At 39.9% G+C, this 17,739-nt stretch overlaps 1 protein-coding gene across 8 annotated transcripts in view; it reads right to left on the bottom strand.

The window, feature by feature from the left end:
• The window catches only part of Trps1 (transcriptional repressor GATA binding 1), a 238,163-nt gene extending 229,384 nt beyond the window's left edge, over positions 1–8,779 (bottom strand). For 3 of the 8 annotated variants that reach the window (XM_021183245.2, XM_029469681.1, XM_021183249.2), the window contains exon 1: positions 7,132–7,510. In XM_021183245.2, coding sequence (XP_021038904.1) covers positions 7,132–7,141 — 10 coding nt within the window. In that variant the 5' untranslated portion in view covers positions 7,142–7,510. Of the gene's footprint in view, positions 1–6,223; positions 7,065–7,131; positions 7,511–7,792; positions 8,288–8,531; positions 8,623–8,730 lie in introns of those variants that run through there. The other 5 variants (XM_029469685.1, XM_029469683.1, XM_029469682.1 and 2 more) reach the window with 5 other exon arrangements.
• Between the last annotated feature and the right edge of the window lie 8,960 nt (positions 8,780–17,739).

Consider the following 17,739-nt stretch of genomic DNA (forward strand, 5'->3'; position numbering starts at 1 on the left):
ACAACAAAAGCTGTAAGCATTAAAATTTCGTTCTACTGCTATCAACGATAGCAGGGTTAAAGGGCAGACAATGAATCATCTGTTTATTTAAGTGCTGAATAAATGGAATATATGCTAAGTTCTGAACTGACTTTAAAATATTTGGAACATTTTCCAGAGCCTATTTTGACTGTGTCAATTACCTAGTTACCAACGTTGTTGTATTATGTTGCTTGATGAACTAGGACATCCAGCAACCCCAAACCAGTATTACAAGCCCAGCAAATAGCATCACATTTGGGTGACGCACAGAATCCATCACCCTAGGGAAAAATGCATGGGCTCCGAGTACAGAGTCTTTACATGTTCCATGATATTTCTGCATAACGTTTTAAACCAATAGAATTGTAAACTGTAAAGTGCTAGCTTATAAAATGATATCTTCAGACAAAAAACAAAACAAAACACTGTCACTCCCTACAGAAATGAGACTTTTTCAAAAATGTTCTCAGAACATTATTTAAGATACACAATGAGGGGGGGCAGTTTGATTTATAGAGTGGTTTTTTCTTTTTCCTTCTTCTGAAATCTCTTAGTAAGTTCTAAGTACATCTAAATACTATGGGAATGACTGATTCATTATGTTTAACCGTCACACTCACTTCAAACTTCTAACTTTTTAAAAACAAGTCATGTATCTCTTTAAACGATTCCAGTTCTGTTAAAAGCACAGCAGGTCATGATTTAGCACATTAAACTCCACCATCAAGGTGGATCTAAGAATTACATACATAAAATATGGCTCCAAGAGCATGCACACATTGCTGCAATAATTCAAGCACAGTAGAGTTACTGTGGCTGCATCAAACATCCACAGACTTTAGACTATAGGCTTCCTCTTCCACTATAGACAGCTTCCTAATAAACTACCAAAGAATTTCACAAATCAAAATATGTTACCTTTGTTCAAACAATACTGCTGCTCATTATATAACAGAAAAGACCATCCTTAATCGCTCAGGAACCAGGCTAGTGATAGATGCTCGGAGTGGAGGTGGCGCCGAATGGTTTGAGGCAAAACCGAAACATATTGTTTAAGTAAACCTTAAGGGGAGGGGATCATATGCGCAATTGATGGATTTTTTTTTGTATCATCTTCCACAAAGCCTCTCCTACCCCTCCCCACTACTCCACAGTAAACAAGCTGCTGATATTAAAAGACTCTAGCTGCAAATACTTCACTCTGCCTTTTTTGCTTCTTTCAAAACTTTTTAACTATCCCCAATTTTGAAACGGCAGACCAATATTTATTAAATAAAAAATTCATTTCAGGCATACCTATGACTTGAAATTTATGCTTGCAAACTCTCTATAACATTATTAATTAAATAAAATCTGAATTCAATAAATCTGCACTATGTTGATACAAGCAACACATAGCTTAATTCTGCTACTTTTTCCTGGAAAAAATGTTTAAGCAAAGAAGCTGTTATCAAAGGAGAAATCTGTCGGATATGAATTGAAGTCTGTAGCTCTCGTAGTAGAAGCTGAGACCAAATGAAGTAAATTAAAACTATCTAAGAAGGGAACACTCAAGGGTCTGGAGTATGCAGAAATATTTTGATAATTATAAATGTATTAATGACCAATCTTCCTCTGTGAGACACCTCATTTCATGGTATCTTATTCCTTAGAGGGTCTCTAGATATGGAAGGGGTAAAAATAACTAGCTCTCACATGAAATCTGGTATTATTACAACAAAGACTTAAACTTCAGCAGCAGCTTTCATGAGGAACATCGACACTAAGTTCTGCCCCACAAACGGGAAAGAAGGCCCTACTTTTGGGTGGAGCAGCTTTTCCCAGGGAAGGAAATACTGACACAATTTTTTTTTCACCCCAGAAAGACTTTGGTCCTTGCCAACTTCTGAAGTTGGCCCCTGACAATGAATGTGATCAAGGTGTCCCTTAAGCAGATGAAGTTATATTTGCCTGTGCAAATTCTACAGGGAAGAAAACAATTATTAAAATAAAGTTAAAATACAATGTGATAAATAAGGTTTACGGGTGCCATTTAAATTTTTCAAGGTGAAAAATGCAACACTTCCAGTAGGAACAAGCTGACCCTCGAAACTCATGTTTTCAATATAAAACTGCATTTTGGGAACATTTCATCTATTTTTCCTTCCTCTGAACATAAAAATGATTAATGTCACAATTAAACCTCCATATTTTAGGCTCCTGGTAACAGGTGTGGCATTCTCTATATAAACATATTCACTGACCTGTCACCATTGATAACCTTCATTAATTAATTTCAATCGAAACAAAACTTGTTGGGTTTTTTTTTTCTTTCAAATACTAAAGAAGTAAAGTAACACAAACACCCATTTCCCCCGCAAACTCCCAAACTGTTTAAATGGTGGTAACCTCAAATGCACCAGCCATCACCGAGAACAGCTCAGGAGTTAGAGCAGAGCTAAGCAGGAACGAGTTTTAATAACAGATTGAAAAACAAGAATAAAAATAACTGTATCAACGGAGCTTTTCTTCCTCGGGCCACAAGCCCGTTTATACTTGAACTTTTTTTTTCCCCTTTTAAGAAAAAAATAGCATTTTGGCCACCAAAACCAATGCAGAACATTATTAAAAGTTAAAAGCTACCAATTACTTCTGTCTGTTCTTTTAAAGCAAAGTTTGGCATGACGTCAGTTGGTTTAGAGAAAACAAGAAAGAGAGAGAGAGAGAGAGAGAGCAAGAGAGAAAGTTTCCTACTTGTATAAACTGAACAGCAGGGAAGGTGTCGAGCCACTTGTAAAGTATGTACTGCAGGTTTTTAAAGAGCTAGCAACATCTTAAAAATTAAAAGTAATTTTTTTCTTATTCTTTTGAATGTAACATGCTGTACGGCCAGCCTTGATGCTTGTATTTCAATTATACCTTGAGTCAAAAACTTATTTCAATGATGCTTCAGATCTGAAGTACACTGATAATTTCATCTTTGTTTTTGGTACTTGGAACTGCGCTCTGAGAGGTCAAAAAGAGATGGGATAATAAAAAGAACTGTGCGGCAAAGTTACAATGGTTCCGGTAGCTATTATCTCTAGCAGGCTTCTCTGGACTAGCTTTTAACAATCCAAATAATGTTCAGCATCTTATGAATTCAGTAAAAGCGTTTCCTTATGCCTCAAGATCTCTTTCCAACCCAAATCAATTTCTCCATTATTATATCCTACAGAGAAACAAACCAAAGGTTTGCAAATTCACTTCCCAGGGAAACAAGGGTCATAGAGTGATATAAAGACCCCCCCCCCAACATGGGCATAACTGCACCATTTGAAGTGTCACTTATGAAGGTTATCAATAATGGAATTTTTAATGTAAATACTTTGGAACAACTTACGTTGTAAGATAAAACAAGCTGATCTCTATTTGCAACTAAGCAGTAGTCAAAATAAAATCTTGGCATTTTGGGGTATTTCAGTAGACTGATCAAAAAGTTGAGGAGAAAAGTGATTTTGATCATGTTAAAACCAACTGCTCAGTTTCTAAAATGCAAGTAATAATGTAAAGCATGTTAAGTCTTTTCTATACATGAGCATAATAAGTATACTTGGAAAATGATGTTAAATTTCAGCTCGATAAAGTAAAGTATCTTTATATTATATCTACAATGGCTCCACTAGATCCCATAAATCCTGTTATGACAACACAATTCACTTCCACATAGCCCCAAATAACATGTAGCTATCCCATAGATATGCTGTATATGTATGTCTGTATATGTTATTATTCATTCCCCCATAGCTCAAAAAAATAATAAATAAGGAAGCATAACAAGAATAATTAGCTATCAGCAGCATTAGTAATCATAACTAGAAAAAGAAGAACGAGAAGTCTGTTACCTGAAAGCTGGGCCAAGGATGAACAACAGGAAGCAAGCTCATACAACTTGCCTGTTCTTTATCAAATTGATTGTAACTCATGAGCTACATACAATATTTGAGTCAGAACCGTCTGAGTTTATAGTTTTCTATGCCTGCCAAAAACAGATGCATGCTACCACACTAGCTGTCCCGAGGAAACTAAATTAAGCAGAGGCAAATACCAAGTGGAAAGTTGTCAGTGTGTTGAATGAATGGCTTCATTTTACACACCAGAGAATATCTTCATGAGGATATGTTTTAATGGGAGCCAGTCATTTTATTTAAAGTTCATCGCTTGTTTCAAAAATAATAATTTCCCTTGAAATCAATTATAGACACCTGTCCACAACTCTCTGAAAGTCTATTTTGTTCTATGAACAATAACACAGTGTTTTGATATTATTGTTTGCTCTCAAAGGATGTATTAAATTAACAAAATTATATATATATATATATAACTTTTGTTACTTTTTGATAATATATATCAGAAAGCCAGTTATCCATGCTGACACCAATTTCAAATTCAAAATAAAGTTCTAACTCAAAAACAAAGTCTGTTGCAAGTTTAAAATTTTTCAGCAATGTCAATTTACTTCAAAAAATAGCTTAAGAGTTTACAAAACCTCACACCGTGGCCTTAGTTCTTAATAGAAAACGCATATATCTTTAGAAGCAAATAGTGGCTTCTCTCTGTGCATAGCCTCATATAATAATAATAATAATAATAATAATAAATAGCAACATTAGTAAAAGCACCATTAAATACTTTATCTTAAGAGCAACTTTCCCACAGATGCATTCACATCCCTGTTGAGGAGGTTTTCTTATGAATGAAGATTTCCCTAATTGTTTTACAGAGACCTATAGTGAAAACTAGAATAAATTCAGGAGTGTTATATGACTTAAAAGAAAAGTAAAAATAATGCCAAAAACAACATGAGGGCACATGTAAGTCACTCATGATTAAATACACACCGATTTGGATGCTAAACTGGTTAGTATGAAAGTATGTAAAAATTTATGTAAAATTGTTCACAATATGAGTAGTCAAAGTGTGGAGCTCTGAATTCAACTCAGGATTCACAGCCACTCCGGCAGTCTCTTCCGCACCTTTAATGCTAGCTATAACAAAGGACAAGAGCCACCCAGCAGCACAAACACTAACAGAATCTAAAATTCAGAAGTGGCAAACTTTTTTCCTAGCTACTTTCTAAGAGTTATTTGGAGAGTGTCAGACTTAGTTATTATGTATGTAAAAGTATTCTACACAAACATAGCTTACCATGCAACAGGCATATTGGGAGACCATGAAAATCAGCTCACCAAAGGTAAATAATATTTTGCCGAGTACTGATGAAGGTTCCCAATATCTTGCAGTTAGAGAAATCACAGCAGAACAGGCATTAAGACGTGATTTCCTCCTTTGCAGTTTTATTTTCACCGTACTAATATCTAGACATAATCATCAAACTAGCATATTCGGAGCCCTGTCTATTTAACTGACTGGAGACGTTTTGACCTCAAGAGTATAGCTTTAAAAGGAAGTTCTGAAATCTTACAGAAGGATAAACATGATGAACATACAAGTTTAACTTGTGAAGTTTGAGCATGCCATTAATAAACTTTCGCTCAAAGGTTTAAAAAAAAAAATCCTCAGAATGTTGGTATCATTTCCAGACTGTCTTGTCAGCATCGAAACTTACAGGAAACGCTTCATCTTCCCATACAAACCCTGTATTTATTCACAACCCTGTCATACTTGGGGAAAGGAAAAGGGGGAAAAGCCGCATGGTGATTATTTTAGAACCTCTGCTTTTCTGCACCAATACTGCATTAACTGAGAGAGCCTTAGAAGCAAGTGAACAGCAAGTAAGAAACTGCCCAGCACTGAGATTAGAGACTTTCATTCTCATTTTGCCCACGTCAAGGACCTGCTAGCTGCAGTACTTTCCTGACAGTCCCTAACATGTTTAACTCTAGCAGCCTTCTCAAAATGATCAACTCTTCCTAAAGCGTGCAGCGAAGGATCGAGATGCTACAGAGGCTGGTGGGTTTGCGCTGAAGAGTTTACAGCACTCCAAAGGCTTATAGGGGAAAGTCTACTTTAGTTTTTTCTTTAGGCTTGAGTAATCAAATTTAGCTAACCAGGCCTAGAATGATCACTCCTTTGTAATCTTGTCTCAGGCCCTTATCTGTATTTTTGTTTTTGTCCTATCTCTTCCAGGCCCTTGCCTGTTCACCTGGAGAGCATACACAAGTTCAATGAATCGGCCTAACTTGTCTCTGATTTGTCTCGCGGCCAGTCTCTCTTCACTTACCTTGTTTAAAATGCTAGCGGTGATTTCCCCAAACCGGATAAAGGATGGATATTCTATCTTAATTTGGATTCATCATTAAATCCATAGCTCTGACTCAAAAACTTTCAAAAGATCAAATCTGAGGCCTAAAAAGATATGGGGAAGTCAGCCAGGTCTTAAATGTAGTGAGTCCAATCAAGGTTCTCTCTGAAGCCCTCATAAGTAAGTCCTCGGGTCCTCTCACTTCAATGGCTTTAGGATCCTAGAGCCATAAAACAGTTAGTGACTTCCCTGGTGAAAGGGGAAACGCCATCATCTCAGACAGGTACTCACAGAAAAAGCTTTCCCAGCCTCAAAAACAGTTTGCACTTCAAACAGCTCCCACCTCTGCTTCACCCTCAAATTATTCATGGGGTCCTATAATCCTGGAGTTATTTGGAGGGATAGAGGTGTTTGCCTTGGCCTTTCAAAGATGCGTTTCAGACTCTACAGCCCAAACAGGAACTAGACAGAAAGCAAAGAGCCTGTCTGCCTGCATGTCCCACCGCTGTCAGGCGTTTAATCACCAGCCCGTGTCCCCTGACCCGCTCGACACATGGCGCATCAACCGCACCGCAGAGGAAGTCTGCCCCTTGCTCAGCCCCTACGGAAGCGCTCTGGCTACAAGGCCCTGCCTCATGGTACCGACAGGGCACAGACCCCTGGGCCCAGGCTGCCCTGAGCTGCCCAGAGACGGGTATATCAGGAGAGGATGCCACACTCTCTCCCTCCAGCCCCGCTGGGCCTTTAAGGGAAAAAAGTTTGAAGCCTGGCTTTACAAACTAAACTCTTCAAAGCCAAAGGCAGTCTATGCTGTTTTACCACTTTGTGGGCCACTCCAAGACCCCTCGCAGAAACCCTCCCTACCCTCCCAAGTTCACCCAACTTACTACTCTGCATGCCGGTGCCTAGTCTGCTCCCCGTTTGCCAGGAGCCCCCAGAAAACTTGCAGCAGCGGCGGCGGCGGCCCCTCGGGTCCAGCCACCTCCAGATCCTCTGCTGCTCCCGGTAGGAGAGAATTAAAATCAGCCAGCAAGAGACAGCGAGGGGGAGTGGGGCTGGGAGGGGGAGGGGGCACCGGCCTGAAACTTCTTTTTTTGGCAAATCGGGATTTGTTTTTCCTCCTCCCCGGCGGCTGAACTTGACCCTCCTGACTCTGGGGGCTACTGCAGTTTGAAGTCGCTCTGGTTTCCAAGGCTCAGATGCCTTAGACCCAGCAAAGAGAAAAGAGGAATTGGGGGAGTGGGGGTGTAAAGGGAACAGAAGAGAAGAAAGAAAGAAATCACACGCGCAAAGGGGGGTGGGGGGGAGGAAGAAAGAAAATGCGTGTGAAACCCGAGAAGCCTGCGCTTGGCTTGCTGCACACTCTCTCCCTCGGCTGTGCTTTTTTTTTTTTTTTTTTTTTTTTTCAAAGAAAGTCACTTTTAATTCCCAGGGCTCCCCGCTCGCGATCGCCCACATTTTGCGCACACTCGCGCGGGCGCAGCGCTGGCGGAACGGCGCCCCGGCCGGCTGAGCCCGCGCCCCCCGGCCTGCCCGGCTCCCCCTTACCTGTTGATTAATCGTCAGGAACACCCTCCGCAGCCCGAAAGATGGTGGCGCGGCGGCCAGAGCCATGAACCGTCTTCTGTTGTTTGCAGAGTTGATCTTGGATTATTGGGGGGGGGGGAGAAAAAGGTCTTTCCTGCCTCCCCCCCTTTCCCTTCCCTCCCCCCCCCCCAGGAAAAAAAGAGAGCGCGAGAGAAAGAGAAAGGAAATAGAGCTAGGATGTGCCCGGTGCCGGGTGGGAAGAGGGGAGGGGGTGTTGTTGGGGTTTTTTGTTGTTGTTGTTGTTGTTTAAAAAAAAAAAAATAGGCAAAGGCGAGAGAGCGATGAGGAGGACGCGAGGTCCCGAGCCACCGAGCAGCAGCGAAAAAGAGGACGCTGGAGATTGCAATGAGATCGGGTCTTTATCAGAAATGTTATCGCTTGTCAGGACCTCACTCTCCGCGCATTACGTCAGTTTCAAGACACCAACACTATTAATATCAAAGGAGCCTTCGCGGAGGAAAGCGCCACCCCAGACCGAGCTCCCTTAAAGAGACAGGCGCGTCCCCGCGCCGCCGCCGCCGCCGCCCCGCCCGGCCCCGAGCACCCGCCGCCGCCGCCCGCGGGACCGGCCGGCCGCACCAGCCCGCGACAACTGGGGACCGCGCGCGGCTCGTCCCGCCCCGCCCCTCCCCCACCGGACGGGCTGGGGGAGGAGGGAGGCTGTGTTGCCCTGGCCGAGGGCCTGGAGGCCGGGACCTACCTTGGGGGGCGCGGGGGGCAATGCGTGGCAGCCGAGGCGATGCTGCCCAGATACTGGAGATGCTGTCCTGGAGAATGCCAAGAACTCTCAAAGTGCTTTTTACCTTTCCCTCTAGCTCTCAATTAAAGGACGCAGGATTGTGTGTGCGTGTGCGCCCCCCTCCCCCGCCCTTTATCTGTGGCTGGAAGTCCTAGGATACCTCGGCCGTGGTCAGGATTTCCCAGGCTTTGGATGGTAGGAGGGCTTCAGGAGAACAACTTGAACTCTATCCTGAGTTAGAGAAGTGCGGACTGAGGTTGCTATGGTTTTCTGAGCTGAGAAGCCAGAAACTCAATGGGTGCTTTAAGGGGGTACCACGAAACAGATAAAATGGGGACATTATTCAGCCACTGCCAGGTTAATACATGCTGGTCTTTGGGGGTTTCAAAGCAGATAAGAAACTCTGATTCAGACATGACATACTTTTCTTAGCACTTCTCTTGGTTAAAAGAAACCGCCTCAGCATAAAGTTCATGAAATGAACAGGCTATCTTTCCCTTTAACTTCTAAAGATCAACAATGCATAAAACATTACCAAGACAGGATAAAAAGTATAGGAGGTGTTAAAAACTAAGTAAACATTTCTTGGTCTTTTGGACTTCATTTTCTTCAGTTGGGTGACTTTAAGTGGTATGTTTTTCCTCTAGTGAAAGTCAGCTTAAACTAATTTTGTGCTAAAAGGAGAAACATCCTTCTCTGAACTACAGAATGATTAAAATTAGAATTTTAGAGAGGTACAATCACGAATCCGAGAGCTGAGGGTGCAGTGACTTTTTCCCCCAAATATTTTTCACTGATTTGTGTATCTTTTTTGCCAAAAAGGTAAGTGTTTTCCAGATATGCTATTATAAGAAGTATGAAAGCCAATAATGGATATATATGCACACACACACATGTATATACACATTATACACACACACACATATATATATATATATACATATATATATATATATATATATATATGGAGAGAGAGAGAGACCCTCCTTCTCTTCCTGAAAGATCCGTATTCTCTCTTAGCATACTCAGATAGACAGACCTGTGCTTCCTTGGTCCAGATGTACTTCGGAAGCATGTCCTGAACATACAACACTGAACAGAAAAAGCAATAGAGAAACTAGTCAGGTGAAGAGCAGTCAAAATACAGTTTCACAATGAGGCAACAATATACTCCCTAAAGGAGGGAGAAGACAATGTTGTTCGTATGCACACAACTATTCCTATTGCCATCAGTTTAATTTTTTAACAGTATTAGATTTATATATGGCCGTGCATGTAGGGAAATTTAATATGAAAATCATGAGTAAGTCTTATAGTCAACTCCTAATGGCCACCTGCATATTTCCATGCTGGAGTCGTTCAATACCGTCCACCACCAATTTCCCCTATAAAAGGTACTTCTATATTAAATATAGGCCTTTTATTTTCTTTGTTAAGTCATAAATTAGCTTGCTGACTTTTATGGAAATATTCACGACACAGTGAGAAGTAGTTTTATTCAGAAAAATAATAAGGATCGGAGTGAAACATTCTTTGGCTATGACTAACTAAAAATACTAGGTCAAATAAATCTAGGACTGCATATCCAAGTAGTTCCACTGCTTGTGTTTAAAGGGTTAACGGACCTAAAACTGCTGAGTCTAGTATCTAGCTGATAAAATCTGAGACAACACCATCCCACCAAAGTTAAACAGTACAATTTATCACAAGGATTAGTCCCCTAATCTCCTACTGCTCCCCCAGATTTAGGTGACATTTTAAAAGGGGAAGTGTTCTTCCTCCCAGGCACCCTCAAGTCTAAGGCACTCGTCAAAAGTGCAAATGCACACACATGAAACAATCATTGATCAAATTGGTTCAAAAAAATCAAATTACACGCTTTTGCAAGCACAAAACCCTTGAGATGGCTGGTGTTTTTCCACCTGTAATAATACAAAATCTGACCATTAAGTGTACCCAAATTATATATTATATGAAAAAGTAAAGCCAAAGGTCCAGGGGTGAATTATGTCCTTTAATTGAAGGGATAAAGTTACACCCCAGGTACTGAAGCCAACAAATTCATGGTTGCTTAAAATTTTAATGAATGAAGTTTCACGGAGTCAATTTGGCTGAAGTTTGCCTGAGAAATTAAAAAAAAAAAAATTCTTCATGTTACTTTTTGTATTTCAAGTTAGGATAGTGTGATAGTGTGATCAAAATGCTGCCATATCAGCCCATTTACATCAGCCTCGAAAGGTCTGTATGGAACCCAATAAAAGCACAAATATTTTTATAAATTTTTTTCAAGCAAATTACTTATTTATTGATGCAATAATTTATGAAGAAAATTTTTACCTCATGCTTTAGATAAATCACATATGCTCTTGATTGACACAATATGTTTAAGCTCAAAGGCCCTCGTAGCATTTTTTAACTCTAGTAGGAATATTTCAAAACAACCAACTAATACATGAGGTCATAATTGTTTAACAGTTGTTTTTAATATATAAACTAAGTTATGCACATTGTTTTCCTTCAAATGTTTATTGATTTGTTTTTCTAGAACTGACATTTGCATGGCACAAACTGAATTAGAGGAAATATTAAAGATTTGTTTACATTTATTATCTTCTGCTGTCAAACATATGTAAAGCTCTTCAAACCATCCTCACACTTTTAAAGCAATAACTTTCTGAAAAATGGAGCCTGGACATTTAAAAAAAAAAAAACAAAAAACACAACCTGGGCTTTTGTAGGACATCTCAGAAAATAAGGAAGAATTCAAGGAAATAAAATAGCAAGGCAAAAGAAACAACTTTCAACTAAAATAACTTTTTTTATAATCTACTATCCTGCTTTAAATTCTGGAATAGTCTGTTACTGCTGAGCCATCGATCAAATGGTTCCTCGAGTTGTATTAATGCTATTATTTCTCAGAATGACATAATATTGCCTTTCTTCTGTGCTATTACAGGATCCGTCCCCTCTTTCCTTGTAGTTTATTCAGTAGGGATACAAACAGGGATTAACAGTTAAGCACAGGCATACTTGTTCTACATTTCTAACCTTTTAGCACATAACTTACTCACCTTTGCAGTGCTTGTAATCACAATGATTTTACCTGATGGAACATGTACTTCAGCAATGTAATCCAACTGTTTACCCTAACACATCATAAATTGGAGATTTCTAAAAGAAGCCTCCAAGACTGATATCCCTTGGCCCTACATGCCCACTGCTTTCACACATACTATCAAGAAATACATTATTTGCTCTTACTACTGTATAACATCATATGAAATAGAAGATCATTTTGCCTTACAGCACAAAAAAATGCAATTATTGGAGTGCCCCACCCTCCTTTATGACAAAACTTGTAGGAAGAGTGCTATCAGAGATGAACTCTGAGTCCACTCCTTCCCGTCGCAAAGGATTCAGTCTTTCCAAACAGAATGCTCTTTTGCACAAATTAGGATCATTTGTCAAACCACCTAACACCAAGCACCTCTGGGTGAATTTATTAAAGGGAAATTTAGCTTTAAATAGCCCGGATCTGGTATTCAAAATCAAACTTACACTTGCCAATCCCCACTCTGCAGTATCAGGCAAGTGCCTAGTTAAACAGATGGGCCTTGAAGCCCACACAAAAAGCCAACTAACATGAGCTTTGTTTAATTAAAAAGGGAAACAAATTTCTGAGGTGTAGACACACACATGTGTGCGTACACACGAAATTACTAACTAGTGTGCTCCGGAGTAAAAATAATGATGTTGAATATTCATTCAGATTTATTAATGTTCAACCAAGTCCTGTACACTGGAGTGAAGGAAGAGCTAAATGAGAACGCTCAGGATCATGTATTCAAACCAAAGCAATAGAAGAAATAGCAAGGCTAAGTCCATGTCAGCCAACCCAGAGAGAACACCTCTGTAGGAAATAATCAAGCGTTATCTCTGAGCAGCATCTGTCCATGACAAGGAGGTGACCTATGCTGTCTTCTGTAATTCAACCAACCCTCTCTTCTATTACTGCCCCATGCTATTCTCTTATGCAGCCACTAATTCAAACTTCACACACTTCCCTCTTGCTAGCAAATAACCAAGTTCTGCATCAGACTGTGCTTAAATAGTAAGGTGAGATTCTTCACTAGAAATTCAAAATGGGTATATCTAATGTAATAGTTAAAGAAGAAGAGCCTTTCAAAGGAGAAAAAAAGAGAAAAGAGGAAGGAAACAAGCAAGCCCCATTTTCATCATGCACTTGAATCATACCAATAAAAGCCTTTAGATACTGGCCTCCCTGGATTTTAGGAAGCCCACTCTCAAAGACCCCACATCTAAAGGATTTTGTATCTGCTACGACCTTTACTTTAGCCACACAGGCCCGTCCCAAATTCAGGGTTTTGGCTTTTCAAAACAGGATGCTAATGTTTTCTCCATCTTCGTTATTATACTTAGCAAGCAGATCTTTTTGTTTCCTCTGTGTCTCCAACCCCCTTATGAGATGAATGCCATGGGCAAACGGTCTTTCTGCTCATATTCTGCATCTGCTGTTCCGCACGGGCCTATCTCCTAACCTTCCTCAGATACATCTGACATTTTCTAGGGCTTCTCATATACCTACTTCGCCACCTTCCTTGGAAAGCTTTTAGAAGCAGCTCTCCATCTGAATACATTGTTTGCCTTCTATATCAAATGCAGACTCTATCTTTAAAAAAATGAGTTTGCTGGAAAATCTAGGGTATAGATGTATAGCTATACATGGCAGAAAAGACTTGCTTCTGAATTTAGCTAGCAAGTGAATCCTGTGAAATTGTAGGATGGTATTCATTGCTCCACTGCCCTCCACAGTTTGCTAAAATGTAAGATTCTTGCAGGCAGGAGAACATGAAATCATAGGTATCCCCTAACATCTGTTAAAGTGAACTTGGACATTAGAACAATGTCTCACTATTGAACCCAAGTTGCAAACCCTCTGTGTTGCTAATTCTGTTAATGTAATTCTTTCTCTCACTTCTCTTTTCCTTTCTTCTTTTCTGCTTTCTGATCTTTTTTTCTTTAATGCATATGTGCTGATGCCTCGTGTCAGTTGAAGCTTCTGGGTGGTCTTCATCTCAGCAACATATTTTTGGCAATGAATCAGAGGAGATGTTTGTCTTTCCTCTGAAATATTGTCTTCATTATCATTAAGTTTTGGTTCATAATTCCATGTTGCTCTAAAAATAATGAATTGAATGATTCTTTTAACTAAATCACAGGCGTCTAAGCCCAGAAGCATACAGTAAATGGGGTCAAAAGCTCAGTGTTTTTAAAGGGAAAGGTGTTGCTTGTAGTTTCAGAAGCCTGAGTATAAGACAGGAAACTTCTGAATGCAATGAAGAGATAAGCAGCCTCTCAAACACTCGTTTAAAACATTCATTTCCTTGTGTTGTTTATCATCGTGATATGATGAAGTCAGTTGAACACAGAGTTACCCCACCAACAGCTGCTAAGTTTTGCATAGGTTCAATCAACATAAAATGATAGTTACTGATATTTAACAAGTAATATTCATTCACATGTGCAAACCCCAGCAATGAATTTTATAATATCCAGTGGTGGCAGTGGAAGGATTCATGGGAACACAAACTGTGTTCCCATGTATATGCCTGTGCATGTGTGCACTAGGAGTGTACAATCATCTCAGTGAAAAGTTTCTATTTCTTTAAAAGTCTTTGAGTTCTCATAACTGGCTCACCGGTGGCATAAACTATTAACTGAAAGAACATATCAGAAACATTTGTCACCATTTTCTGTATAAAAATCTAGCGACCAGTAACTTTACAGAGATTTAAATATGGTTGACAATTCACCCTCAGTTTCGGCACTGTGGCACTATGGAAGCACCCTGGCAGAGTAGTCCTACCATCCTCTGTTGTTGGCTGAGATCTAGCCAATGACAACATTACATCAGATGGGGGTGGGGGAGAGAGAGAGAGAGAGAGAGAGAGAGAGAGAGAGAGAGAGAGAGAGAGCGAGAGAGATATGATTTGTGTGTTTGGTCTCTGGTTCCTTCTTTCTCCTTTCATAGTCCTAGGTTGTGAGCATTGCAGTTCTTTCTAGCTATAGCTTGGTCTTGAAGGCTTCACTATATATTCTTGGGCCCCCTAACTGTACCATGCATTTATAACTCTTTATTAAACTCAATTCAATTATCCCTGAGCATTCTATGTAATGCCTTTCCTGACCCTGATTGGTACAGAAAGTCATGGGAGAGCATCAACTTTGTATCCTGGGATATGACCTAGACTTCCTCATTTTAAAGAGCAAACAATGTATTGAACAACTACTGTATTCTAGGTACTGCTTTGGTGCTGGGTACCTGAGCTGTAAGTGATCCGCCCTAGCTTCTAGAACACAGATCTTATGATCTACTTAAGAGACTCCCTTGAATGTTGGATGCTTTAAAACAAACAAATAAACCAACAGATATGTAGGCCTCACCTATGACTGAATGCACATCTTTAAAGGTGACACCCTAGAAAATAAGAATGCTCTTTTTACTGGACCAGATGTTAACTCATTTATTACAAGTATGAACATAGACTATGATAAATGTTAGGCATGAATTCATGTGGAAGGTAAGTGGCTTCAATATGAACAGCAAATTCATTAGTCTAAGTAGAGCACTGGAGTGACTACTCTTACACAGGTGGGCAAAAAGTTGGAGGAGGAGGAGGAGGAGGGGGAGGGGAGGGGGAGGGGGAAGAGTGGGATATGCCAATTTGGTTTAAGCACTGTGCTTTTTATTGCACTAACTCTTATCCCCCTCCTCAGTTAACAGCCAGCATCCACAGATGTACTACAGCCACTGCAGCTGCTGGGGTTCCCCAGCAGAGCAGAGCCCTGGGCAATTGTTCCAATTTGCTCTAGTCTAGACTCTAGAGATAGCTCTGTCTGGAAAGAGAGGCATGGACACTCGTAGTTCAAAGCTAATTAAGTCAGCAAGATAAACAAGGTAAGACTCCTGAGAATAAGGGGGAATTTCTTGAACTCTCTGAAATTCATAAAATAGTGACTAGAGAATATGAGTAATATATCTGAGATTTCTAACTCTATGTTCCACCTCTTCCAAGAATGCTTGTGTCTTTCACATAAAAGACATATCAATAACCATAGAGAACTACTACATGATCAATTAATTATCTCTTCATTAACTGTAATATTCCATCTTAGATTTAGGTGTAGATAGTACTAATTAATTTATTCCCAAAATACTGAAACTGCTTTCCTCCCTTTTATGGAAAGTACATTTTTTCCTCCCATAACAACATATCTTGATTACAATTTTCTTTCATTCTGCTGCTTTTAATCCCTCCTCACCTCCCTTCTCATACAAACCAACTCCTTTTCTGGCTCTCACTAGAAAACAAATAATTTTATTTATCTAAATAAATGAAATTTATCTAAAGAATAATAATAAAATAAAAATATGAGAAAATTAAAAAAAAAACTAACTCATAGGAATAGAAGAAAACAAATATACAAAAGGAACAGTACCCAGGAGAAGGCACAAGAAACAGATATAGACACAGAGACCAACACATTCACATACTCAAACATCCCATAAAAGCATAAAACAGGAAGCCATAATATGCACACAAAGGACCCATAGGGTAAGACTGAAAAGTATATATATACATATACATATATATATATACACATATACATATGCATACATATACATATACTGTGTGTGTAAGAATTTATGTATGTATAAATAAAATAAAAACAAAATAAAAAGCAAACTCGGATTAAAGAGAGAAAGAGATGGAGAGAAACTGATAGAATATTATGAAATAAAGAACCTACATTGATTCTGTTAAATTCATTTTCTTTTTTTCTTTTTTTCTTTTTCTTTTTTTTTTTTTTTAGTATCGAATAGAGTTTATTCAGGGCATGAGGAGGGTAGTTAAGAGGGTAGCAGAGGCAGAGAAAGGTAGAGAGGAGAGAGGAGAGGAATGGGGGCTGGCCATGGTCACCTGGAGAGAGGGGGTAAATTCATTATCTGCTGACCAGCTAAGCTACTGTTGGGTATGCAGCCTACCCTTTAGAGTAGTTTGTTTCCCTAGTGACACTCCCTCTGAAAAAAAAATATCACAAATGGTTATCAATTGACTTATGGGTTAGGGACATGGTATAAGTTTACTTCTTCATTCAGGTAATGGACCCTATCCTGCTCAGACTTATGCAGCCTCTGTGCATGCCGCCACAGTCTATGAGTTCATAGTGCATGAATCTTATTGTTTTTAACGGGCCCTGAGTTTTGTTTTGTTTTGTTTTGTTGTGTTGTGTTTGGTGTGCTCTGGCACGTTCTCTCTGCCTCTTCTGCAAGGATCTCAGAGCTCTGAGGGTAGGGATTCGATGGAGGCCCTCTATCTAGAGCAGTGTTTCAAGGCCTCCCATTCCTTGCATAATGTCTGGGTGTGAGCTTCAGGATTTGTTCCCATCCCACAGAAGCAGGAGGAAGCTTCTCTGAGGATGACTGCGATCTGCTCTGATCAGAGTGTAACAGAGGGTCATTAGGAGTCATGTTATTGCTACTATTTAATTTTACAACAGTAGTAGCGTGAAAAGCTAACCCCTAGGCTATCTAGTCTCAGGTTCTTGGTCATGCAAGCAGTGTCAAGTACAGATTTTATCTCGTGGAGTGGTCCTTCAGTCAAATCTTATCTTGGTTTGTTATTCCCACGAACTTTGTGGCACCCCTGAGCTAGTGTATTTAGAGGAAGGATGCCACTGCGAATCATAGGTTTTGTGACTTTGTTGGTGTTTAAGTTTCTTCTTTTGTTGCATGCAGAGTACCTTCTTACAGAAGGACACTAGCACATAGGGATGAAGTCTCTCTGCAAGCTCCAGTTAGACTTCCCAATGTTCAACAAGTTGTATCAGAGTTGTCTCTGGCCAGAGTGCATAGTCATCAGCTTGTGGAGAGCAACCTCTTGGCAATTGCCTGGGTTGTTTGGGGGTTACCAGGGGGTTACTTTTGGCCAACAACTTAAATAGATATAAAATAATCCTGATACTGGAAAGCTTCATTTGGTAGCAAAAGATACTCAATTGGCACTCATACACACACACACACACACACACACACACACACACACACACACAAGTTCTCTGTTCCACTCTTCTCTAGACAGCTTTC

This window comes from Mus caroli, chromosome 15 (assembly GCF_900094665.2).
Source record: "Mus caroli chromosome 15, CAROLI_EIJ_v1.1, whole genome shotgun sequence".
Classification (NCBI taxonomy): Eukaryota; Metazoa; Chordata; class Mammalia; order Rodentia; family Muridae; genus Mus; species Mus caroli.